Below are 26,021 nucleotides of genomic sequence, written 5' to 3' on the forward strand. Positions count from 1 at the left end.
TTCACTTTGGCCTATTGAATTAGTTGTGAAATGATGCTTGTATGTTCAATGCATCCTGAGAATCCTGGTACTCCGCCCTTCTGTACTGAAGTGTCTACATAGTTGTTATCTGTCATATATGATGTCATCCTTCTAGCCATGATAGAGAAAAAGACCTTTCCTTCTACATTTAGGAGGGAAATTGTCCGGAATTGTGTGATGTCTTCTGATTTTTCTTCTTTTGGAATAAAACACCCCTCTGCTTTCTGCCAACATGATGGTATCTTCCCTTTCCTCCACACCACTTTCAGTAGCCTCCACAGGTGTTTCAAAATCTTTGGACACTTCTTATATACCTTGTACGGGATGCCATTTGGTCCTGGTGATGATGCAGACCTAGCTTTCTTCACTACATCTGACACTTCTTTCCATGATGGTTCCTTAATGTTCATTGGTATTTCAGGTTCTGGTACATTTTCTATCCTTTCACAGTTTCCTAGATGTTCCCACTGCCTTTCGTCACTGTGTGTCTCTGATAGATGTTTTTCCACTTCCTCTTTTGTGCTTTTTACTGATCCCGCCTTTGTTCCATCCAGTGTTGCTTTGGTGAACTTGTAGGGATTGGCAACAAACATTGCTCTCTTCTTCCCTCTTTCTCTCCTTGATTTCCTGATCCTTTCTGCTCTTTGTAGATTGTTTCTTCTCTCCCTCAGTATTGATCTTAGCTCATTCAGCCCTTCTTTTTCCTCCTCGTTTGCTCTTCTATACTGCTTTGTGACATCATTTATTTCGGTTCTGAGTGTTTGTATTTCTTGTTGACGTCTGTTATGTTTAGTGTTTCCCTGAGTGCCTTCTCTGGTTTTGATGTTACTAACTCCAAATCGTTCTTGTCCTACTGCATATATAAATGTTGACAATGATGATATCTTTCTCCGTACATCTCCAGTTAGTGTGTTATCTAAGATCTTGTCTAGGTCTTCATCAAAGATCTCCCATCTCCTATCATCTGTTGGTGGCCATTGTATCTTTTCTTTCCTGCTGTATGTTGAAGGTACTGTTGATGTTTTCTGCTGATTTTGATTCCATTGCTCCTCCTCAATGTTGATCTGAGTAGCTTCATTAGGTAAGAGGTCCTCAGCACTGTGGTGTGCTTCCTGGCTGTGGTCCTCCGTCGTCTCATCAGTGTTAACTGTGCGTTCCCTCTGCTGCTTTCCAGATCCACACCTAGTTCTTGCCTGGTGTGTCTTTAAACCTTTTAAGTTCTTGCATATATATAATAATTTAACGAATACAAATTTATTTTGAAGTATTAAATATGTGAAGTAATATGTAATGATAGTTTTGTCTTATTGGCATTATTGTTTTATTGCCTTCCAATGAACATATTTTAATACTCATTTATACTTTGTGGATTAAAGAAAACTTGGAACTATTGTGGCATTTGATTTTTTCAATTTGCAAAAGTCTATATAAAAGCTTTTAGAAAAATATGTACATGGTTGAACATTTTTAAGTTCATCATTTACCTATACCCATGAAATCCTCGAAAATTTGTATACCACGAATAATAATTAATCTACAATTCGTTGTTTACCTATACTCATGAAATCCAAACTAGAGGCTCTAAAGAGCCTGTGTCACTCACCTTGGTCTATGTGCATATTAAACAAAGGACACAGATGGATTCATGACAAAATTGTGTTTTGGTGATGGTGATGTGTTTGTAGATCTTACTTTACTGAACATTCTTGCTCTTTACTATTATCTCTATCTATAATGAACTTGGCCCGGTAGTTACAGTGGAAAATATTTTGTAAAAATTTACAAAAATTTACAAAATTTATGAAAATTGTAAAAAATTGACTATAAAGGGCAATAACTCCTTAAGGAGTCAATTGACAATTTTGGTCATGTTGACTTATTTGTAGATCTAACTTTGCTGTACATTATTGCTGTTTACAGTTTATCTCTATCTATAATAATATTCAAGATAATATCCGAAAGCTGCAAAATTTTCTTAAAATTACCAATTCAGGGGCAGCAACCCAACAACGTGTTGCCTGATTGTTCTAAAAATTTCAGGGCAGATAGATCTTGACCTAATGAACAATTTTATCCTCATCAGATTTGCTCTAAATGCTTTGGTTTCAGAGATATGAGCCAAAAATTGCATTTTGCCCTATGTACTATTTTTTAGCCATGTCGGCCATCTTGGTTCGCGGGCGGGGTCGTCGGACATATTTTTTAAACAAGATACCCTAATGATGATTGTGGACAAGTTTGGTTAAATTTGTCTTAGTAGTTTCAGAGGAGAAGATTTTTGTAAAAGATTACAAAAATTTACGAAAAATTGTTAAAAATTTGCTATAAAGGGCAATAACTCCTTAAGGGGTCAACTGACCATTTTGGTCAAGTTGACTTATTTGTAGATCTTACTTTGCTGAACATTATTGCTGTTTACAGTTTATCTCTATCTATAATAATATTCAAGATAATAACCAAAAACGGCAAAATTTCCTTAAAATTACCAATTCAGGGGGCAGCAACCCAACAACGGGTTGTCCGATTCATCTGAAATCTTCAGGGCAGATAGATCTTGACCTGATAAACAATTTCACCCCTATGTCAGATTTGCTCTAAATGCTTTGGTTTCAGAGATATAAGCCAAAACCTACATTTTACCCCTGTGTTCTATTTTTAGCCATGGCGGCCATCTTGGTTGGTTGGCAAGGTCACCGGACACATTTTTTTAAACTAGATACCCCAATGATGATTGTGGCCAAGTTTGGTCGAATTTGGCCCAGTAGTTTCAGAGGAGAAGATTTTTGTAAAAGTTAAAGACGACGGACGACGATGACGACGGACGACGGACGCCAAGTGATGAGAAAAGCTCACTTGGCCCTTTGGGCCAGGTGAGCTCAAAAATTGGTATCTCATGAATAATAATTAATCTACAGTATTTAAGTTCTTGTCTGGTCAAGTATGTTGCAGTCTTCTCTTTATGGCAAATTTCAACCTCATTTTTATACTGGTCCATAAGAAACAGTGCAGAAAACCAACTCTATTTATTGGTATTTTGACTTGAATGGACTGACCTGTTTCTATAAATAGCACAGACAGATATCAATTGAAACACATCCAGAGTTATGTTCAGCCATTGGACCTTCCAACAAACAACATAAAAATCTCAATAGTTGCTTTCAAACTGTTTAAAAATTGTGCATGGTTTTCTATCAGCTATCAATTAAAAAAAACACAATCTTATTTTTGAAAATGGTTTATTGCACAAAGTAAAAAAAAAAACAGTTATAAAATAAATACATTTTTTGGTGGTAAAAAAGACAAAATATTACATTCATTTCACATGATATTTGCTGCAATTAATTTTCTTTAAATATGGTTCAGTTTTTCTTAAAGGGAAACATATGTACCAATTTTGATGTTCGATAGGTTCAAAAGGGTAGCTCTTTAGTGCATACAATCTTTATCAATAATGTCATTAATTTTCATTTACAATATTGCAGCAAATTTCATTGTATTTTTATACTTTTTAGATGAAATAAAACAAAATGTAGTGAAGCATCCATTTGTTCATTTAAGCAGATGATACAAAAAAAAACAACAATATAACAATGGTTCATTTATCTGAATACAATCTTGACAATAAGAACAGTGTACCTGCCATTAATGTTCCCAAGTATTTCTGTATACATGTATAAAAAGTTCTTTTTGTTTTGCTTAGTAATAAAATATAATTGAAAATATCAAAAACCAACATACTTCTTTGCTGAAATCTGTGTTTAATTTAAGGATATTCGCTACTGAGACTGTTTCAAAATAACAAGCATTTTATAAGACTGTTATGAATTGATAGGATATGAATGAAGTAGCTAAAAGAAGAAAAAAATTAGGGGTCTGTGTGCTTGTTTTCTAGATATAAGCCATTGAAAATTTGGCGGGAAATAATTCTCACTAGATTTTTCATACACTTAACATTTGTACCTTTTTTCTTTATAAAACAATGAAAAAATAAAAAGGATTCTGTAAGATTTTCAAAGATGACATTTTAAACTATATTTTATCAAATTAGGGGTTAATGGGCAAAATTTTTAATGGCACTACATGGATAAAACCAGAGGATTCCGAATATCTGGCAAAAATTCAAAAACATTAGGAACAAACATCCTTAAGCTGAATAAGGTATAGAACAACCAACCTAGGAAACAACCAGGAAGAAAAAATAAGAGTAGTACATATTTCACACACAACAATTTTTACACATGGCTTTCAAAATTTGTAAAATATATGTGAAATGTTGGTATGAACTGTTGTTTTGACATGAAATGATTGTCACTTTATTTAAATAAATGGGTATAAATACCTGAAATAGTCATTGATTTATACAAATTAGAAAACAATGGAGTCATGAATTAGTGGTTTGGTACTGTTGATTGTCAGAAAAAATAAGGAGTTTTGGAGGGGCCTTGAATTCCTGTTCCTCTGGCCTCTGTTCAGTCAATTATAAGTACAGAAACTTTACAATTCAATAAATCAAAGAATAGTTTATTTTACATAAAATTGCTAGATTACAGGAGATATGTACCTAATACTGCTTATGTCTTTTAAATTACAATTACAACACAGAAGTGCCATTTTTATCAAATTTTGCAAAAAAACAGGAAAATATATTAATTTTAAATCAAATCAGACTTCAACACATACATGCACAGTGATAAAAGCTCTCATCTACAAATACACATAAACACATCAATCAACAAAACAATGGTTCAGTTTAAGTCAAAATATAACAATTTACCGGGAAAATAACTTATCACAGAACACACTCTTGATGTAAAATGCCATTTATTCTGAACATCATAAAAGTTCCTTGTAGACTTATGAAAAGGAAAAATATGTTTGGCAAATAGTTAGATAATGGAAAGCTAAAAATAAAGTACTGCTGTTCCCTACTGTATATGTCAATTATTTTCATGTGGCCGTAAAGGGAATTGGGATTATGTTCAACTACCACCATTGAGCCAAATATTTTTCTTCTTCTTGTCACATGTATCTAGATTTGAGCTACAGCCTTACACAAAAAGGATATGCTGCAAGAAGTCTTACAGAGAGATTTAAAGAAGGTTAAATTGTCAATGAATCATTTGGAATTAGCTCTGAATTTACCTATCTTAATAACATTACGCATTCAGAGAGCACCAATCAAAGTGCTCGATTTGTGACATGCTTTTATCATATATATATGTTGATGCCCTTGTGAGTGGAAGAGTTAACCACAGGACGGGACTGGATTTTTTGGGTTAATATTTTATTTGGCTATTGAATTTTTTTGTTTATCTTCGCTAACCTTATGTAAAATTCCAACATTTTTTTCTCCTTTTCTCAAAAAATACAAGTCATGTAATGACGCAGGAAATATGCAACTGAATACTATGAATCCTGATCTTGATCGGAATGATGTTTTATGTGCCTATGACGTAAAAATGAATCTGAAGTATTATCACTATCAGGTAACAGTTCCTCTGTTGTTTCTCCACCTATAGTCTCTGTTTCACCAAACTCTGGTGAACTTTTGGATGTAGATAGTCTTTTGTCTGTAAAAATAATTGTAAACATTTTCATTATCAATTTTTGTCAATAAAAGTAGGAAGCATTATTTTAACAATTTTCCATAACAATCAACACAATTAAAAATAATATGATTTAAAAAGGATCAGTTTAGTAACTAGAAAAACACAATCATTCTATTTTCCTAAAAGAAATATCCCCATTATTTTCTGTCAATAGTAATGATATTATCGACATATACAAAGGGATCCAGGAACTTGACCACCCTTTTTTGTTAGATTGTTTTCTTTAACCATGTAAAAATATATCAAAGCTGGGACAAAAAATCTTGCCTGTCACAGGTGGCACCTACATTAAAAAAAATCTAAAATCAATGATTGGACATAAACATTGGCATGCTTTTCACAGAAAGGCGGATTGAAATTAGTACCTATTATGTTGATTAATGATAAATTCTTTACTCCATTTGATTCTTACAATACTAAAATAATGGACACACAAAAATTATAATTTAACAAATTACCATAAAATGTTAAGGCTCATTTGACAGTAGTAATAAGCAGGTGTCTGATGCTTGGTGATAACAGCTATTCCTACCCTCACAAAGTTACCAAAGGGGGTTATACAAGTAGTAAAACCATTTCAACATAGCAGATATCAGGGAATTTAGTTTTTGGACAACCATAAATTTTTGCATATTTTGCATATTTCTTTTAAATCAGATATTTCATATTCAGTTGTGAAATAGTGAGCTTACACATAGGAAATGAGAGGAAGAGTGGTTTTCAATCAAGTAGGAATAACTGACTCTCAATCTCTAACATTGAGACTAAGTCATTACCTTCTTTTTCTTTGTCCATCATTTTCCGTATTCTTTTTCTTCTTTCTTCCAATGATTCAAAATCATCATCATATGAATTGTATTCACTGCTGTTAGATTTCTTTGTTGACAAGCACTGATACCATGACAACAAGGCAATAAATAACAACATTACTAAATTACAGGAGATTCCAAACAGAGCAGACATCATTGGCCAGTGGTAAAGGAAATACCTGTAATATCAAAAAATGATACAATGACAGAGCAGACATCAGTGGCCAGTGGTATAGGAAATACCTGTAATATCAAAAAATGATACAATGACAGAGCAGACATCATTGGCCAGTGGTAAAGGAAATACCTGTAATATCAAACAAGAGTGCACACGCTGAAATGTCTCACCTTCTTTACTAATCATTGATATTATGTTGATAGTCCTAAATATAAAGCTTAATTACAACTGTCACATAAACTTAACATTAACTAAGAAAACTAAACATTGTCCAATGAACCATGAAAATGAGGTCAAGGTCAGATGAACCATGCCAGGCAGACATGTACAGTTAACAATTCTTCCATATAACAAATATAGTTGACCTATTGCTTATAGTTTAAGAAAAACAGACCAAAACACAAAAACTTAACACTGAGCAATGAACCGTGAAAATGAGGTCAAGGTCATATAAAACCTGCGCGACTGACATATAGATCATAAAATATTTCCATACACCAAATATAGTTGACCTATTGCATACAGTATAAGAAAAACAGACCAAAACACAAAAACTTAACTATAACCACTGAACCATGAAAATGAGGTCAAGGTCAGATGACACCTGCCAGTTGGACATGAACACCTTACAGTCCTTCCATACACCGAATATACTAGACCTATTGCTTATAGTATCTGAGATATGGACTTGACCACCAAAACTTAACCTTGTTCACTGATCCATGAAATGAGGTCGAGGTCAAGTGAAAACTGTCTGACGGGCATGAAGACCTTGCAAGGTACGCACATACCAAATATAGTTATCCTACTACTTATAATAAGAGAGAATTTAACATTACAAAAAATTTTAACTTTTTTTTCAAGTAGTCACTGAACCATGAAAATGAGGTCAAGGACATGAGACATGTGACTGACGGAAACCTCGTAACATGAGGCATCCATATACAAAGTATGAAGCATCCAGGTCTTCCGCCTTCTAAAATATAAAGCTTTTAAGAAGTTAGCTAACGCCGCCGCCGTAGCTGCCGGATCACTATCCCTATGTCGAGCTTTCTGCGACAAAAGTCGCAGGCTCGACAAAAATGATACAATGACAGAGCAGACATCATTGGCCAGTGGTATAGGAAATACCTGTAATATCAAGCATATAATGCAACAACAAGGACATAGACAACATATATATAAGTAGAGTATAAATAAAAGGAGAATGTGCCCATGGGACAGAGATGATGCCCCCGCTTACACATTACTTTATAAAGGAACTAAACTCGAGAACAGTAAAAGTAACGCCAACCAAATTCGAACTTGATCTGTGTTTTGTGTTGTGTATAACTTAAGTTTTTTTAACATTTGGTTGAAGCAAACTAAAGTTAGAGAACAGAAACCAATTTAAAAAAAAATGATATTGATAATTGTCCATTGTCTAGGTTGAATTCATTCATTACTTTTCTGGACTCCATTCAATGAAGAGATTTAAGAGATGATGTAGTGACAGATGTCATTCTTTACGGCTTGTACTGTGACTTCTTATTGCTTATGAAATTGTGTCAATGACTTGCTGTCTGATTAACATTAACATTACAACTCCTTTTATTCATTAAAAACAAGAATGTGTCCATAGTACACGGATGCCTCTCTCACACTATCATTTTCTGTGTTCAATGGACCGTGAAATTAGGATCAAAACTCTGATTTGGCATTAAAATTAGAAAGATCATATCATAGAGAATATGTGTACTAAGTTTCAAGTTGATTGGACTTCAACTTCATCAAAAACTAACTTGACCAAAAACTTTAACCTGAAGCAGGACAAACAGATGGACGAACGAATGGATGGACCAAAAAACATAATGCCCCTAGGTGGGGCATAAATACTTATTTCTTATATGCATTATTTGCTAGATTTATACATTACCTCAGCCCTGTAAATTTTGCATACATCTTTAGTACCATTGTATACAACTGTACATGTAAATTCTGAACTTCTACAATAATACCTACAGCTGGATTGTACTGTAATTATAGAATAATATACATCATTCAATTTTGTATCCCTGTATACCAGATACTGGTAATGACATTCAATTACAGAATTCCATAGCAGGAATTAGGTAATAATTTACAGTACACCTTAATCCATTGGGCACAAGTAATCAGCACTATCTGATAAACAGGACTTCACAGTGTACTTTATGTACTGCAATATGTTTTTGCCAAGAATGATGAACTTGAATACTTTTTTGCCAAAAATGATGAACTTGAATACTTTTTTGCCAAAAATTATGAACTTGAATTTTTTTTTTTCACCAAAAACAATTTTTTTTTTGGTCGAAATTGAGAACTTTAATATTTTTTAAGGTGAAACAATTATAGTTGTACATCCATTCTTTGAATGTTTTAATCTAATAGAATGATTTTTTTTCATAAAACTACAAAATTTTATTGATGTGAAATCATTACTTACTGCATCATCTACATAATTAGAGAAGAATTCTATCATCAACATCTGCTTCTGTTCTACAAAACCTGACAATAACAGAGGCGAGAAGACAAAGGTATCCAAGACTCGTAATAACTCAGATCTGTAGTGAAGCATTGTCTGTAATAAAAAAATAATAGTTACATATACTTTCTACATATATGCAGACAGAACAAGTATGGTGTAGCTGTATTATGCATTGAAAAGTTTCTGTCTACTTACAGAGGTAGATATATTTACAATTAAAAAACACACAATTGATCTTTTTGCGATGTCATATTTTCTGCCCACATTATTCTTCAGAATAAAAAATAAGATAAATAGCAGCTACCTCATATTACTCTTAATTATCTAATTACAAAAAGGAACTCCGACATGATGATATGATATGATCCTGAAATCTTATCTTCAGGAAGTCTTGGTTGTTAGCAGTTAAATGTTCTTTGACATAATCATAATGTTTGTCTCTGTTGCGTACTATATAAATATGTCTATCCTGTTTGTTTGAAATGAATGCAATCCCTTCTTTTCTTCAAATTTTGTAGTAATTAAAACAAATCTGGGTAGACATTTCCATATAATTTTTATCTTGATTTTTGACATTTAGGTATATCTTCTGATTTTTTTTGCTGTAATTTTTACCTTTGCTTAAAATATATCAGACATATTATTTTTTCAGTATTTTTTTGTGTCTTCAGACTGCTGTCTCGTTGAGGGCTATTCCATTAAAATGTATGTGGGAGGGTAGGAAATGACTTTCAAAATATCCCTACAACCAAGAACCATTTTTAGATAATTTGCATAATGGTAATAGACGCATACTGAAGAAAGACCTGTGACCCACATTCAATAATTAAACTTCCCTTCCTACCCTCCCACATACATTTTAATGGAATAGCCCTGATGTATACATCACCTATATGATTATTGGTATCTTAAAAAGCTATAAAAATTCATGATTTACTGATTGAAATCCTATGCCAAATTATTGATATATTTTGATAAGACTTACTTGACTGCCACAACAATCATCATCTCAACACATCTTGTCAAAGTAACAAATATATTTTAACACATTATAAAAATTTACATACAATGGTAAAAGTGATATCTTAAAAAAAAGACATGGTATTTAATCAAGAATCTATAGCATGGAATATTGTAAAGCAGTTCGAATTCTATACCTATAAAATAAATATATATGTATAGTCATAATTTTTTTGATTGATGCAATGTTGTTATCAAATTGCAAAATGCAAGTTTTTATTCAATTATGATTAATATTTCATTCCAGTCATATTAAAATAAACTTTTAATTTGCCCAATTCACATGATAATTGTAATTCCTTATTTGCATGTCCCAAGTCAGGAATCTTGTCAATGGTTGTCTTTTTTGTTTATCTTAGAGCTATTCCAGAATTAATTGAGCTTGGGAGTTCGTCGGCACCTAATATTAATGATAATGGGGTTTTAAAACATCTTTTCACAGAAAAGTGCATTCAATCTAAAATTAAAATTGTAGGGTTGGGGTGTGGGAAAGTGCCTTCAGTCTCCACCTTCATTGTTTTTGTTGGAGGCCTTATGATGACTTATATAGTTGTTGAAATAGGAATATGGTGGGTTAGTTCATACTTGACTTAACCAAAAGCTATAGGGTTTTTATTGCTTTTTTAAGATGATGTTTTTGGTTTCACATGCATTTTTCTGACACAGAATAAATGTAGTCAAAGAACTTGAAATTGGTTATATGATTTGAATTTATATTCAATTGAAGATGTCTTGCTGTTGTGCAATACACTGTGCTGTTGTGCAATACTTAGTAAATCTGTTTTCAGACTATATACAAAGAATTAGCAACATAAATTGTGACCCCCAATTTTTTTGGGGGAAAATTGATAATTTCTTAAATCTTGAGGGAAAAAAATGTTTCTTTTGTGCCCCTTTTGGGCCCCTAATTCCTAAACGGTTGGGGCTATCACCCCCAAAAACAATCCCAACCTTCCTTTTGTGGTATTGAACTTTTTGGTTAAATTTCCTAGAGATCCATACACTTAAACTAAATGTATTGTCTGGAAACTAAATGTCTTCAGATGTTGACGACGACGTGATAGCAATATACTAAATATTTAAAAAATGATTTGAAACAATAAACAATGATCAATAAAATAATCATTAAAAAGCCTTACTTTGTTGACTCAAAGCAAATGGTTCTAGTGACTAATGGTTTGAATGGTTAAGTGTGAGAACATGATTAATCTAGGATTAGTAAAGTAGTGCAGTGAAGATGGTTAACAGCCAGTAAACGGAAGCATCACTGTTTTCCTTCTTATATAAATCTATAAACAGTCATACTACTGATGATAAAGAAAAATCTAAATAAAACAAAACTATATAGCTAAGAACAGAAGAAATACAGTGATTGAAATGAACCTGAAACAAACCTGATTATTTTCCTTGCTTTCTCAGATAAAAGTATTTTGAAAATAGAAATCATTATACAGATAATACTTTTTCATTGTGAAAACCAAAAGCTTTAAGGTGGTGGTACCAAACACCTTGACTAAAATCAATTTGCCTCTTTTAATTTTCATAAAATTTTGACAAAATATTTACTTTAACCCTTTGACAAAAATATAAAAATTTCAAAAGCTTGAACCACACACTCGGAAAAATTTCATTGGATATATAGCAGTTTGACAAACACTAATTTTGATCATTGAGAAGCTTAATATTTCCTTACCAATAGAACGTGATTAAAACGATCAGCTGATTTTTCTCCCTGTAGTGCTATGTACCACCTTAATGTCACAATAAATTTTATAAGAATGAATTCAAAACTTCCAGATAAATACATGCTTAAGGAGCATGAGTTTTTTTCTTGGAAGATAAAATCAATTATTTTCCAAATTTAGGTCAGTGTAAATGTTAATAGGTTCACTGTTACATCAATGAAACATTGTTAACAAAGCTGCAAAGTTGTAAAGCTAGTTTTTTTTTTCAGTTGATTGCTATGGGCAATTTATTTCCAATCACAATAAATCAGATTTGAGTCTTCAGTGCAATAACTGTGCAAGGATTAGTAAAAGATCATACACCTACACTTACTGATCTTGTAGCCATAGACAAACTCTCGCCTTTCTTATTATACAACTGTAATTTTACAATAAACATTCCTACAAAAATAAGCACATGGTTCATGTCTATCATATGTGTTTAGTTTATATGTGTTATATAAAAGGCCATTAATTTCTCCTTTAAATTGTTTCACAATTTTCATGTCAGAGCCTTTTATAGCTGACTATACAGTATGGGTTTTTTTCATTGTTGCAGGCTGTCAGTGACCTATAATTGCTCCTATCCATATCATTTAAACTCTGGTGGATAGTTGTCTCATTAACAACCATACCACATCTCCTTATTTTAATACAGAAATAAAATTATTACATTTGTTTTAAAAGTATTTTTCAAAATGTATGTGATGTAGATTAATTGTTCAAAATTATATATGTTCTTATCAAAACCTTTTAAATAATGCAGGACTACAGGCTAGCTGCACTAATTGGTAAATGGTACCATTTCATTTCAAAACTTTTTGCAGTGAAGAAATGGCCAAACAAAAATTCAAATTGACCACTTGGTACTAAACATCTGTCTGTCAATCCTATGATACTAATATTAACATCCATCTGTTCATCCTATAGTAGTAGTACTAAAACATTCATCTGTCCATACTTTGATACTAACCTAATTCTTTATTTACATTAGATTCTGGTAAGTCTAAATTTAACACAATACTGTACAGCTGGCCTGTTACAAACATCTACAAAAAAAACAAAATGTTGAAGCTAAATTTAACACAATACTGTACAGCTGGCCTGTAAAAAACATCAACTAAAAATTAAAAAAAAAATTGGAGAAAAAAACTAATCAAAATGAATACCCATATAAAATATTTGTATAGCAATATAGCAAAGAAGGAGTAATTTGCTCTGACTTTAAATTGTCCTGATATACCTTTTCATTTTTGAGTGCAACAGTTAGATGGATCAAACTTTAAAAATTTATCATCAATTGTGCACTTGCTTTCTATTTTATACCTCCTTAGCATGGGAATATTTGCAGTTGTTGAAATATTATATGATACCAGTATACATGTATAACAAATTTTTTCCCTCCTGGATACCGGATTCGGCCCTGGTTTTGGTGTTATTATCTACCAGAGTTCAAATGATGAAGATAAAAGCAATTATATGTCAGCGTACGGCCTTCAACAATGAGGTAAAACCAGTTCTGCCAACTTTTAATAATGCAAATGCGTGAGATTTGGCCAAGATCGTAAAGATCAAAGAGAAAAAACAATAGATCAAAGGAAAATGCCGCCAAATAAGCATGAAAATGCGTGAGTCTCACGCTAAATGCGTGAGACTTGGCAGCCCTGTAAAACCCATACTGTATAGATAGCAACTGATTTTTTCTCATCAACTTATGGTTTAATTATGATAACCCCCTTGAATATTGGGCCTTGATATAACTTCTCCACAAAATCAACAACCTTACATAGCAAATATCATAGAATAGAGAATGGAAACAGGGAATGTGTCAAAGAGACAACAACCCGACCAAAGAGCAGAAAACAGACCAAGGCTACCATGGGTCTTGAACGCAGTGAAAAAATCCCACACCCAGAGGCGGGCTTCAGCTGGCCTCTAAACAATAATGTATACTAGTTTAGCGAAATGGACACCACACTAAACTCTGAAACATACAAGTGAACCAATATTAAAAAAACACACAACGCTAATAAAGGCTAGAGGTTCCTGACTTGGGACAGGCACAACAAAGCGAAGGGGTTTAACATGTTTTGTGAGATCTCAACCCTTCCCCTATATATACCTCTAGCCAATGTGGAATAAACAAACACACAGCAATACACATAGCAAAACTCAGTTTAAAAGAAGTCTGAGTCTGGTCTTAGAATAGGTAACAGAAGAAAGTAAGCAAAATGACAATAATCAACATTAATCAACAAAGAATCACTATCAATTACTGACATGCCACATTCTTTCTCCTGTTAACATTTGCAATAGGTCCAATATCATGGAGATATTTTTGAAGAGCTATTATTTGGTCTAAAACTCATAAGTGTTCCTCACTTTGAGGCCCATTAGAAAATATAGTAATATATTGTTCCTCTTCAATTCATATTGATTTTCTTATATCTATTATTTTGTTTACAATGTATTCATATTTTGATATACTTTTTGTTTTATTTTATGTGTTTCACAAGTTAAAGCATATGACTTACATTTTCTTGACCTGACTTTAACAGGGATATGTTAGCTGATGGAAAAGAGCAGGCACCCATTCCAACCTCACATGTCCTGAAATTGAGTACATGATATTAGTTCTGTATCTTAGCAACACCTCTTAGATTAATAAAGAAATCAACAACTCAATCTCCCATGAAAAATTAAAGGTAAAAGGTAAAATACATTTAGGTTCAAGATATCAGCATAAGATAATATAAGTTGTCGTTTGTTGCTGTATATCATATTTGTTTTTCGTTCATTATTTTGTACATAAATCAGGCTGTTTGTGTTTTGTTTGAATAGTTTTATATTTGTAATTTCAGGGCCTTTTATAGCTGACTATGCGGTATGGGCTTTGCTCATTGTTGAAGGTAGTACAGTGACCTATAGTTGTTAATTCCTGTGTCATTTGGTCTCTTGTGGAGAGTTGTCTCATTGGCAATCATTCATGTACCAAATTTTCTTATCTTTATATCTTTATATCAATTAAAATCAAAACATAAAACCTGTGATTGATTATTGAAACATTAACGTCTTCAGTACCCCAACACCACTGGTGTTAAACTGATAATCGTAACTGGAATTACAACGATCCCAATATGGGGACGGCAGAAATATGTAAAATCTTTTCAGTCATTTTTCTCAAATGTAGCCCGTTGTTGTCAAGAGTTACTCAGCTGCAAGGTTTTTCTATACCATTACATCATATTTGAATCGTAACGGTGCACTATAATTGTCTAAGAGCTAAGAAAATTGCCGTCGAAAAATTAGGGATGATAATCGTAATTCGATGGCATTTTTCTTGTTTGATAATCGTAATTTCTTTATGGGATAATAGTAACTGAAAAATAATAATAAATGTGTCTTCCAGCTTGTCAATGGTATTTTGTGTGTAAAAACTACAATGTCCAGGGGGGGGGGGGGGAGGGAGTGTTGTGTTATAAACTGAACGTTTATACTAAATTTCTGCGAGAAATGAACAAAATTTTCCATCAGTTACTTAACTGCATTATTTGATTTAACAGTTGATACTTTGATTGGTGGATATGAGTTTTCATTTTGCCCTTTTCCTTATATTTGGAGTGAAATGTATCCCGGTTAAAATAGCCGTTCATATTTTTCAAGTGAATTCACTTTTGTTCTGTTTTACACTGATATTTTATATGAACTTAAAAATTAAATTCAAATATTTTGATTAAATACCCATGTATTTTAGGACGTTTCTTTAAACAGGGTGGATGGTAAAGGATCTAGAATAGTTACCAGTTTATTGTTACTATTGTTTATTGTTACTTGTGTTTATTCTTCCTTGTGCTTATTGTTCCTTGTGTTTATTCTTCCTTGTGTTTATTGTTCCTAGTGTTTATTGTTCCTTGTGTTTATTGTTACTTGTGTTTATTGTTTTTATTAGCCTTAACTAAATGGCCCGTATAGTCTTGCGAAGCATTTGAAGGACTGAAAAAAACACAAATATATATTATATATATATGTGTATTGGTCCTCAGAAGGCAAAATATGTAGATCATCACGGTCGAAACTGGTTTAATTACAAAGATTTTAATAGACAATCAAACAAATATTTTGTGCTTCAGAAAAATGCATGACAATTATGAAAGGCTAATTTTTGTTTTCATTTGATAGAAAAGTACTAAGTATATGGTAATTATGCAAGTACAAAAATGTTCTTTGTTACCTTCAATATTTTTTCTCTACAATAACTTCCATGCATATGTATGCAGCATATTTTTCATATACCAAGTATTTATGAATTCTTGAATCAGTTTGTTTCTGATATGGTGGAATATGCGCTATGATTTCTTAAAGTTGCAGTCATTCTTTGAATAAATATAGCTTGTAGGGTAATTTAAGGCCACATCAATTTGATTTCTTGATCTTCGGGCTTTTGGCCAAACTATTAAAGAACACAAATCCATGTTTGCCAATGAACTCCACGTCACCATGTGCTTAACTCCATAACACACAAAGCATTCCAACTTTTCTCTACTCTTATATTATCATTAAACGTTTTAAGGATGTCATATTATTAGAATGCCAAACTAAATTGGTGTTGTTAAAATTTATAGTTATTTTCTTAGATATCGAAATGTCAGTGACGATCATGAAGTAGCTAAGCATTTTTATAGTATTTATGGGCTATACAACTATTTACACATTCAAAAAGGTGTGACATTTGTTTTCAAGTCTGTATTTAAATAGAATACCAAACAATATTTCTTTTTAACTCTAAACATGAAGAGAACATGATGACATTTTTTAAATTTTCTCCCATATTTTGTGACGGTCCTACATGTAGTTCCGGGAGTTTTCAGTATTTTAACATAGTTAGTGTTTCCCCATTTACAAATTTATTGAAGCTGGTCCCCCTTCCAATTTTATGATATATACTAGTATGTAGCTGTTTACATTAGAAGTGTTAATCATATATGCAAAAAAAGAAATGTCATAAGATGTGGGAACGTTTTCGTGATTAATTCATCACCATATTTTCATCATATGCTATTAGATAGACGCTTTTCGCGTCAATACCAATCAAACACTATCCAGTTACGATTATCTTCTTATTTATTAATACCGAAATTACGATTATCATTTTTGCGAGTTACGATTATCATCCCGGATTTTTCGACAGTAATTTTCTAAGCGCTTAGACAATTATAGTGCACTGTTACAATTCAAATATGATGTTATGGTATAGAAAAACCTTGCAGCTGAGTAACTCTTGACAACAAGGGGCTACATTTGAGAAAAATGACTGAAAAGATTTTACCTATTTCTGCCGTCGCCATATTGGGATCGTCGTAATTCCAGTTACGATTATCAGTTTAACATCAGTGAACACAATGCTGGACTTTTTAAAAATGAAGGATAGTCCATAAAAGCCATATACATGTAGCATATATTTCCAACAAGGACTTTGACAAGTACAATGTATCATCTTAAGTTGGGGTTTTAAAGGTAAATCAAAGTGCTTGTAAGCACTGAAGGGTAAAGATTGCTTTAATTTATCAGTGGGAAGTAAAATTAAATATTGCATTGTATAAAGCATTGGTTGTAGTTGATTCAGCTACAATTCTGGACAAAGGAAGATAACTCCAATTTTTAAAGATGACTTTAACAATGACATCATTGATATATTTTTAGAACAGATATTAAATTCCTGTACCTAGCAAAAGTTATGTAATTTTCTTGACAAGTATAACATCATTTTGTGACTTGAATCTGAGCATATATTTCATTGACAAATTTCTGGAAATGTTCATGGATATGATGTATAGAATGTTATGATCAATGCACTATATTTTGTGTATTTCAAAGGTAGTGATAAACCTTGGAAGATTTAGATATCAAGTCAGTATGATAGGGTTTCGATTGCATTTCATGCAATCTTTACCCAAAAGGATTGTGGTAATACATTGTACATGTAATAAGAATAAGAATAGTTATTCAATCGATAAAAAAAAATTACGCTTAGAAGTTTTTACTGGTACATTTCAAGTGACATCTGACCAATCTTTTCTAAACTTTTGTAAGCTGAGGGATGGTTTGAATTGAATAAGGTAGTGAATTCCAATCCATAATCAGGGTAATTGACCTCATTGACCATTGCACCTACAGCAATACAAGGTGCAAAACTAGAATACATGTACATTAATTCATAAATATAAAAATAAGAAAATGTGGTATGATTGTTAATGAGACAACTCTCACCAGGGACCAAATGAAGTAGAAGTTAGCTATTATAGGTCACCATATGGCCTTAGATTCAAAATAAATATAACAAGAGTGAACAGGCTGATATGTCTCACTTGCTTTACCAATAATATCTAAATGTTATGTTGAAAGTTTTTAAGATCAAGGTTTTACTACAGGTATAATATACACTTAACATAATCAGTTCAAGGTCAGATGACATACATGTGCAAGTGATAATCCTTTCACACACCAAAATGAAATGTAGTGGACCTATGGCTTACAGTACATGTATATTAGAAATGGACCTATAGGCTAACCCTGAAAACTTAACTTTGATGAATGAACCATAAAAATGAGGTCTTGGTTAAATGAAAAGGATAGACACTGAAACCTGACAATCATTCCGTACACCAAATCATTGGAACAAGCATTTTAAAAAAAAAGTTGTCTCATTTATTTCATATGCTTTATGCTATTTGGAGATTTTTTGTTTTTCAACTCGGTGCTATTTAGAGGTTGATAATAATACATTGTAAAGACAATTTGTCTATTGTTGAAGAATGAGGGTTAAAATGGCCTTTGAAGATGTCAAATGCCCTCTTTTTGATTTATGAGACTGAGAACGATATCTCTAAATTTTCAAAGCCTTATTGCTTTTTGGGAATCCGGGACACTTGTCCCAAGCTTTTGTGACTCTTGAACTATTCTCTTTTGAAATCATATTATTTTGGAAACGTGTGTGATATCCATTAATGGCGAGGAAATAGTAATAATATGTTTTATATTGGGTTATCTAGTCGATCTCTATCTATCTATCTTCCCGTCAAGGAGTGGACTCATTTTTGAGTGTATATACTCCAGCGTGAGTGAACAGCTAAAATCCTTCAAGTGTGTACAGTTAAAATGACATCTGTATGTACAGTTAAAATCAGTACTGTAATTTAGATGTGGAGTCAGTGTCGACACGCTGACATCTTGGATTTTTTACTTCCTGAGGACTCCTGAGGTTCCTATGCAGGAATCCAACAGATCTGGAGGCTTTTGCTGTGGTCTGGTTAATGTGTTCACGCCAAGACAGGTCCTTACTGATGTATAAACCAAGGTATTTCCCTCCTGGGACGCTTTCAAGGGTGTGGCCGTGCAGATGGTAATTGCATATTGTGGGTTTGCGTTTCTTGCTGATATGGATGGTGGCACATTTCTGTGGGTGGAATGCCATTTGCCAATCGTTTTCCGATTTTTCTAGTTTATCTAGGTCGTCTTGCAGCTTGGTTCACCCTGAAGGAAGCATACCCCACATGTCCCTATTTTTTTTTTTATCTATGCACAAATCCTTGCTATGCACAACTATTTTATGACACTTTTTATCTTGCTTTGTGCACAAATATAATTTAAAAATTACCTAAAGTTGAGATGAACTGGAAGAATATATGATTCTGTTGGCATATAAGAATAATAAAAACTGCCATACATGAAAACTGACAGCCATAATAACACTATAAATACAAATATCACAATGATAAATGTTGTTACAACATTTTTTAACTTGAAAAAACTTTTTTTTGTTGTTTCTTGAAACCAGTCTATGGTGTTTCTTATGAACATCAATATCATTGCAAAAGTTCTGGCTTTGTTTACATCTGAATATTTGTTTCGACCTTTGAACCTTAAAAATGATTTAGTTTCGAACTCATTTAAAAAAAAATCTTATTTTATAAGAAGAGACAACTTTTAATTTTAAATATTTTGAATAATTGAGTTTGTCTATTAATCCGTTTAATATAGAATAACGAGCTAATTAATTAATGTTGATATTTTTTGCGAAACAACAGATAAACTTAGTCCGCCATTTGGTTAATGGCACAATGAAATTAATCTATTTTACTGGTTTCTAGTCTCATTTTTACAACTCTTTTGTATCCATAAAGAGGTACTGATTGATATCACCCAAACAGATACATTTTGTTGAAAAATAATGACTCATAAGGTTATACACTGTAACACATTCTCACACACCATGTCCGTTTTGTCTTTTGACGGTCTGACTAACTGTTGAATATCACGTTTTGACATTATAAACTAGGGGTTGTCTTCATAGCGAACCCAGCAGTCTTTTATTTTCAAATTCTGCCCACGCATCAAGTCAATATTCGATTACCACTGCGAATTTTCATACTGCAGAGATATGCAGGTATGGTTCATCCTTTTCTATTTCATCATGTTCATGATTTAAAGTATTTCACAAAAATGGCTAAATGAATCAAAAGTTCATTTTTTTTTTAAATTCTAAATGAAAACAGTTTGTATCCAAGTAAAAAGAGTAAACTGACTTGGTTTTACATTGGTTATAGTGAAATCCCAGGATAAATAGATTATGATATGGACCAAACTGTGATTAAAGGGAGACCACTGTGTTCTAAATCTAATCAGAGTTGTGCCTTTGAAAGGCAGGACATTCATCAAGACAAGACAATCTAATAATGTATACCTTACATTGTAAATGTTATATTAATTTTAATGCATGAATTTAATCAAATGGAGAATATTTGTCAATTGATGTTAAATTGTTTTAACTTTACAGCCCTCAATTTAGGCTATTAAAACAGTCGCCTGGGCGACCTATAAAGCCTCCAGGTGACCTTAATTTCATTGTTGTTTGCCATTTGGCGACTGGTACTATTTGGACCTGGCGACCGTAAAATTCCGGATAATCAACCTGCCTCCGGTCGTATTTTATTAAGTTTTAATCACAGTCATACGAGCGCTTGAATGTATGCTAAAAATTGAATTTGATTTCACGCATTTCTAATCTTAACAGGGTCTATAATGCGCTTAACTTAACTGGGAATTCAAGGGTCTAGTGTTTTCAAAACAACTACCCAAAACAACGATGTTTCACCAGCTAAGAAACAAAAAGAAGGGGCCGAGAGTTCCTCTATAGAAACTCCGGCTTCTGAAGAGCCAAGTACATCTTCTAATGTTACGATTAAGCGAATAAGAAAAATATTAGAAAATTTTATTGATATGCTTTTTTTACTAGTCTTCATTAGCTCTACTGACTAGACTTTCATAACTAATTTCTAAGGCAAACTGAAATTATTTCCTGGCAACTAAAGTTTTGAATTGGCCACTGAAATTTTATATCTGGTGGCCAAAAGGCAACCTGGTCTTTCAACCTACTTTGAGGGCTGCTTTAAATGAAAAAAATCATATTGTTGTTATTGTGAAATTGTAAAAGAATTTCAGAAATTTCTTGTGTTTTTACAACTTTCCTGAACATACTGGCAATTTTTATCATGTTTAAGCTATTTACCATATATTTTCAGAATTGAGGACTTTTTAGATATCTTGGGTAACAGACCAATTTCAAGTTATTTTTTTCTAAAATCACGTCATTGAACAGTTGACTCATACTGTGGCATAATAAACATAAGCATTATCATATGACATAAAAAAGTCTGGGAATGTGAAAGTCTTCTATTGCATGGAAAATTAAAAAATTGCATATTTCAGAGTAGTATTGATAAAGCTTTAATTAGAGTGAACAATCTTGTGTCGGTCTAATTTTTTTCTCATAGGAATGTCTGACAGACCAAAATGTTTTCAACAGCTATGAAGACCTGGATTCATGTCATGTAATCTTTCTGCTGAGATAATCCATTCACACTAGGTTAGGCCAAAAAGGGAATGCATTTAGGATTTCCAGAAGACATTAAATTTGAGTGCCAATGCTTACATTTTCATGAGAATTTCTCCTTAAACCTTCTTCCAACATATCAGTTGTTGTCAACACTAACTTATTTCATCATATAATGGGGGGCCTCGATGGCAGAGTGGTCTAAGTAGTTACTACTGTAATCACTAGCCAGTCAACACTGAGGTTGTGAGTTCGAACCCCGCTCGTGCTGGTGCACTCAACTCCAATCTTAATTGACTAGGATTGTCAGTTTTCCTATCGAAGGTCGGTGGTTTTCTCCGGGCACTGTGGCTTCCTCCACCAATAAAAACTGGCCGCCACGAAATAGCCCAAAAGTGGCGTTAAAACACCAAAAATCAAAATCAAATCATCATATAATGTGACGGAATTGATCAAAACTTGTTTAATATCATATCTTTGTTAATTGACCATTTGCAAAAGTTCTGGTAATTTGATGTGTATTATATCAGATCCTTTGGCACAACCTACAAAGTTAAGGTTATCTTAAAAATGTAAAAAAAAAAAAAATTAGTTTACTTAAACATTAAATACATGTATTACAAAAATTTTATTTTTTAAGACTTTGAAGATATCCACCTCAAAGTCTTAAAAAATAAAATTTTTAGTTAATACTTAAATATCACATCTATGTATTAATGAAAGCAAACTGATAAAAGTTGACATGATACAAAACTGTTAAAGTAACATGTAGCCAAATGTTTGAGGATTGAATTAAAATATAAAAATAATTTGAAAAAGGACATTTTTGTATTGCGATTCCAAAAGAACTGAAGGGGGCTTGGACAATAATGTATTGTGTTTCTATTGTCTACATGTAATAACCATGTGTTAATTTAAATGTTTGAATTATAGTAATGAAAGGATGATTTTTTTGAGAGAATAACTTAATTGGAAATTTCTTTAGCTGTTTGCTAAAGCTCTTGCATTTAAATCATGATAGAGGCCATCATAGAGCATTTTGATTTATTAAGATTTTTTATTATTGCATATGAGTTTTTACTGTTTTTGATTCAAGTACATGTATTGTAGACAATGGCCCTAGATCAGTCAGGGCAAAAGATTTATCCAGGAGTGACATCTCCCATAAGTTTAGATGGCCCCAAGCCTTTGGATATCAAGCTATCTAACAAACTGGAAGAAGCTATGAGACCATATGGAGTGTTTGAAAGTGATGAAGAATTAGCTCATAGGTAATTCAAACTTTGCCAATTTTCCATCATGAAAGTTGCCATTATCCATTTAGTTTGGATACATACAGAACATATAAAGACGTACGGCATGTCACATGATTTGAAAATGACAGAAAGTCAACAATCAGCTGATTCAAATTGTTAAAACTTTTACAGCTACCAAATGTATGCAATCAAGAAACTACATGTTAATTATCTGTTTCATCTAGTGTGCTTGGTTGAAGAGCTTTCCTCTGTCACTTGAAGAACTTATTAAATGGCTTTAATTATCAAATCTTTAATCTCAACCCTGTTTTCTTACTGAAAGACAGAAAATGGATACTGAAACAATTTTCAGCCAGCTCTGTATGAATTAATTTGTAAATAATGAACTTTCCTTAAATAGACATGAATATGCATGAATATTACTGCCACTAGACATAAGCAAGCATCAATCAATCAAATTTTTATACTACCGCAAAAAAATTTTTGTGGTCGTATATTGGTATGACGCTCTAACTTTAGTTTAAGTGTTCTCAATGAAATTTTACCATAAGGTTCAATACCACAAAAGGAAGGTGGGGATTGATTTTGGGGGTTATGGTACCCACAGTTAAGGAATTAGGGGCCAAAAAGGGGCAAAAAATAAGCATTTTTGTAACTTCCAGACATAACTTGTGTGTAAGTGTATGGATCTCTCTGACATTGTACCACAAGGTTCCATATCACAAAGGGAATGCTGGGATTGATTTTGGGGGTTATTGCCCCCAAATTTTAGGAATTAGGGGCCAAAAAGGGGAAAAAAACAAGCATTTTTCTAGTTTCATGACAATAACTTGTGTGTAAGTGTATGGATCTCTCTGACATTGTATCACAAGGTTCCATATCACAAAGGGAATGCTGGGATTGATTTTGGGGGTAATTGCCTCAAAATTTTAGGAATTAGGGGCCAAAAAGGGGCAAAAAACAAGCATTTTTCTAGTTTCATGACAATATTGTGTGTGTAAGTGTATGGATCTTTATGAAATTGTACTACAAGATTCCATATCACAAAGGGAAAGCTAGAATTGAGTTTGGGGGTAATTGCCCAAAAAGTTTAGGAATAAGGGGCCAAAAATAAGCATTTTTCTAGTTTCCAGACAATAACTTGTGTTCAAATGTATGGATCTCTCTGAAATTGTACTGCAAGGTACCATACCACATAGGGAAGGCTGGGAATAATTTTGGGGGTAATTGCCTCAAAATTTTAGTTATTAGGGGCCATAAAAGGGCAAAAAAACAAGCATTTTTCTAGTTTCAGGACAATAACTTGTGTGTAAGTGTATGGATCTTTATGAAATTGTACTGCAAGGTTCCATATCACAAAGGGAAAGCTGGGTTTGAGTTTGGGGGTAATTGCCTTAAACGTTTAGGAATTTGGGGCCAAAAAGGGGCCAAAAAACAAGCATTTTTCTAGTTTCCAGACAATAACTTGTGTTCAAGTGTATGGATCTCTCTGAAATTGTACTGCAAGGTACCATACCACAAAGGGAAAGCTGGGATTGAGTTTGGGGGTGATGAATCATAAGGGTGTTCAAAAAATTGGGGGGGATTTTTTATTCCTTTTTTTTCTTTAAAATTTTCCATTTTAAATTGGTTATTTCTGATTTATATATAAAAGCAAATAATAATGATATGGTTTGAATAGGTAAATTAGACCACTTTCATTCTGTGTGAGAAACCCATGCTGTGTCAAATATTTAATTACAATCCAAATTCAGTGCTGTATCAAGCTTGAATGTTGTGTCCATACTTGCCCCAACTGTTCAGGGTTCGACCTCTGCGGTCGTATCAAGCTGCGCCCCAGGGGAGCATTTTATTATTTTTTGAAATCAGTTGCCATTATTTTTCATAAAACATGTTAAGAGATTTTTCCACAATTTTACCGAATTTGTTTGCAATTTACACAACATTCCTTTTCAACTTCCAGTTATTATACCCCACGCAACCAGTTGTTGTGGGTAAAATGTTTTTGACCCGTCCGTCCGTCTGTCCGTCCGTCAGTCAGTCCTATTTCTTGTCATCGCAACTCCTCTCAAACCACACAACAGAATTTCACGAAACCTTTTTAGATAATAAGGACATACTATGTAGTTGTGCATATCGACAGGAAATTACGATTCAATTTTTTTTCTAGGAGTTACGCCCCTTTGAACTTATTTACTTTAATGTACTACTGCAACAGTTTGTCATCGCAACTCCTCTCAAACCACACAACAGAATTTCATGAAACCTTTCCAGATAATAAGGACATACTTCGTAGATGTGCATATCGACAGAATATTACGATTCAATTTTTTTTCTAGGAGTTACGCCCCTTTGAACTTATTTACTTTAATGTACTACTGCAACAGTTTGTCATCGCCACTCCTCTCAAACCACACAACAGAATTTCATGAAACCTTTCCAGATAATAAGGACATACTACGTAGATGTGCATATCGACAGGAAATTACGATTCAATTTTTTTTCCAGGAGTTACGCCCCTTTGAACTAATTTGCCTAATATACTACTGCAACCTTTTGTCATCGCAACTCCTCTCAAACCACACAACAGAATTTCATGAAACCTTTTCAGATAATAAGGACATACTACATAGATGTGCATATCAGCAGGAAATTACGATTCAATTTTTTTACCAGGAGTTACGCCCCTTTGAACTTATTTTCCCAATATACTACTGCAACCTTTTGTCATCGCAACTCCTCTCAAACCACACAACAGAATTTCATGAAACCTTTTCAGATAATAAGAACATACTACTTAGATGTGCATATCGACAGGAAATTACGATTCAATTTTTTTACCAGGAGTTACGCCCCTTTGAACTTATTTGCCCAATATACTACTGCAACCTATTGTCATTGCAACTCCTCTCAAACCACACAACAGAAAATCATGAAACTGTGTAGATAATAAGGACATACTATGTAGATGTGCATATTGACAGGAAATTATGATTCAATTTTTTTCTC

At 32.9% G+C, this 26,021-nt stretch overlaps 2 protein-coding genes across 4 annotated transcripts in view; one reads left to right on the forward strand and one right to left on the reverse strand.

Moving 5' to 3' along the window:
* Nucleotides 1-3,246: 3,246 nt before the first annotated feature.
* On the reverse strand, nt 3,247-19,766 carry LOC127699204 (seipin-like). 2 transcript variants are annotated; one of them, XM_052202972.1, is made up of 8 exons: nt 19,522-19,766; nt 14,402-14,477; nt 12,841-12,916; nt 12,202-12,269; nt 9,082-9,216; nt 8,533-8,630; nt 6,407-6,618; nt 3,247-5,591 (listed from the first exon to the last, which is right to left on the reverse strand). In XM_052202972.1, exons 1-8 carry the CDS (start codon nt 19,731-19,733, stop codon nt 5,428-5,430), a joined length of 1,041 nt encoding a protein of 346 aa, XP_052058932.1. In that variant the 5' UTR covers nt 19,734-19,766; the 3' UTR covers nt 3,247-5,427. The 2 variants fall into 2 exon arrangements, with proteins under 2 accessions (XP_052058932.1, XP_052058931.1); XM_052202971.1 differs by having other exon boundaries at nt 12,196-12,269.
* A 215-nt stretch (nt 19,767-19,981) lies between these two features.
* The window catches only part of LOC127699189 (poly(A) polymerase type 3-like), a 56,221-nt gene continuing 50,181 nt past the window's right edge, over nt 19,982-26,021 (forward strand). For both annotated transcript variants that reach the window (XM_052202942.1, XM_052202944.1), the window contains exons 1-2: nt 19,982-20,049; nt 22,867-23,027. In XM_052202942.1, the coding sequence (XP_052058902.1) occupies nt 22,870-23,027 (158 nt within the window). In that variant the 5' untranslated portion in view covers nt 19,982-20,049; nt 22,867-22,869. The remainder of the gene's footprint in view (nt 20,050-22,866; nt 23,028-26,021) is intronic.

This window comes from Mytilus californianus, unplaced genomic scaffold (genome assembly GCF_021869535.1).
Source record: "Mytilus californianus isolate M0D057914Y unplaced genomic scaffold, xbMytCali1.0.p SCAF_4, whole genome shotgun sequence".
NCBI lineage: Eukaryota > Metazoa > Mollusca > Bivalvia > Mytilida > Mytilidae > Mytilus > Mytilus californianus.

Bases quoted from the DNA above. Each gene is read 5' to 3' on its own strand.
- LOC127699204 (XM_052202971.1), bottom strand. From the start codon at position 19,733: ATGATATTGATGTTCATAAGAAACACCATAGACTGGTTTCAAGAAACA. The intron at 12,917-14,401 runs GTAAGTCATATG...TTTTTTTTGTAG, and splicing joins TAAAGTCAGGTCAAGAAAAT to ATGTTTGTAACAGGCCAGCT. The intron at 8,631-9,081 runs GTAAGTAATGAT...CTATAATTACAG, and splicing joins CTAATTATGTAGATGATGCA to TACAATCCAGCTGTAGGTAT.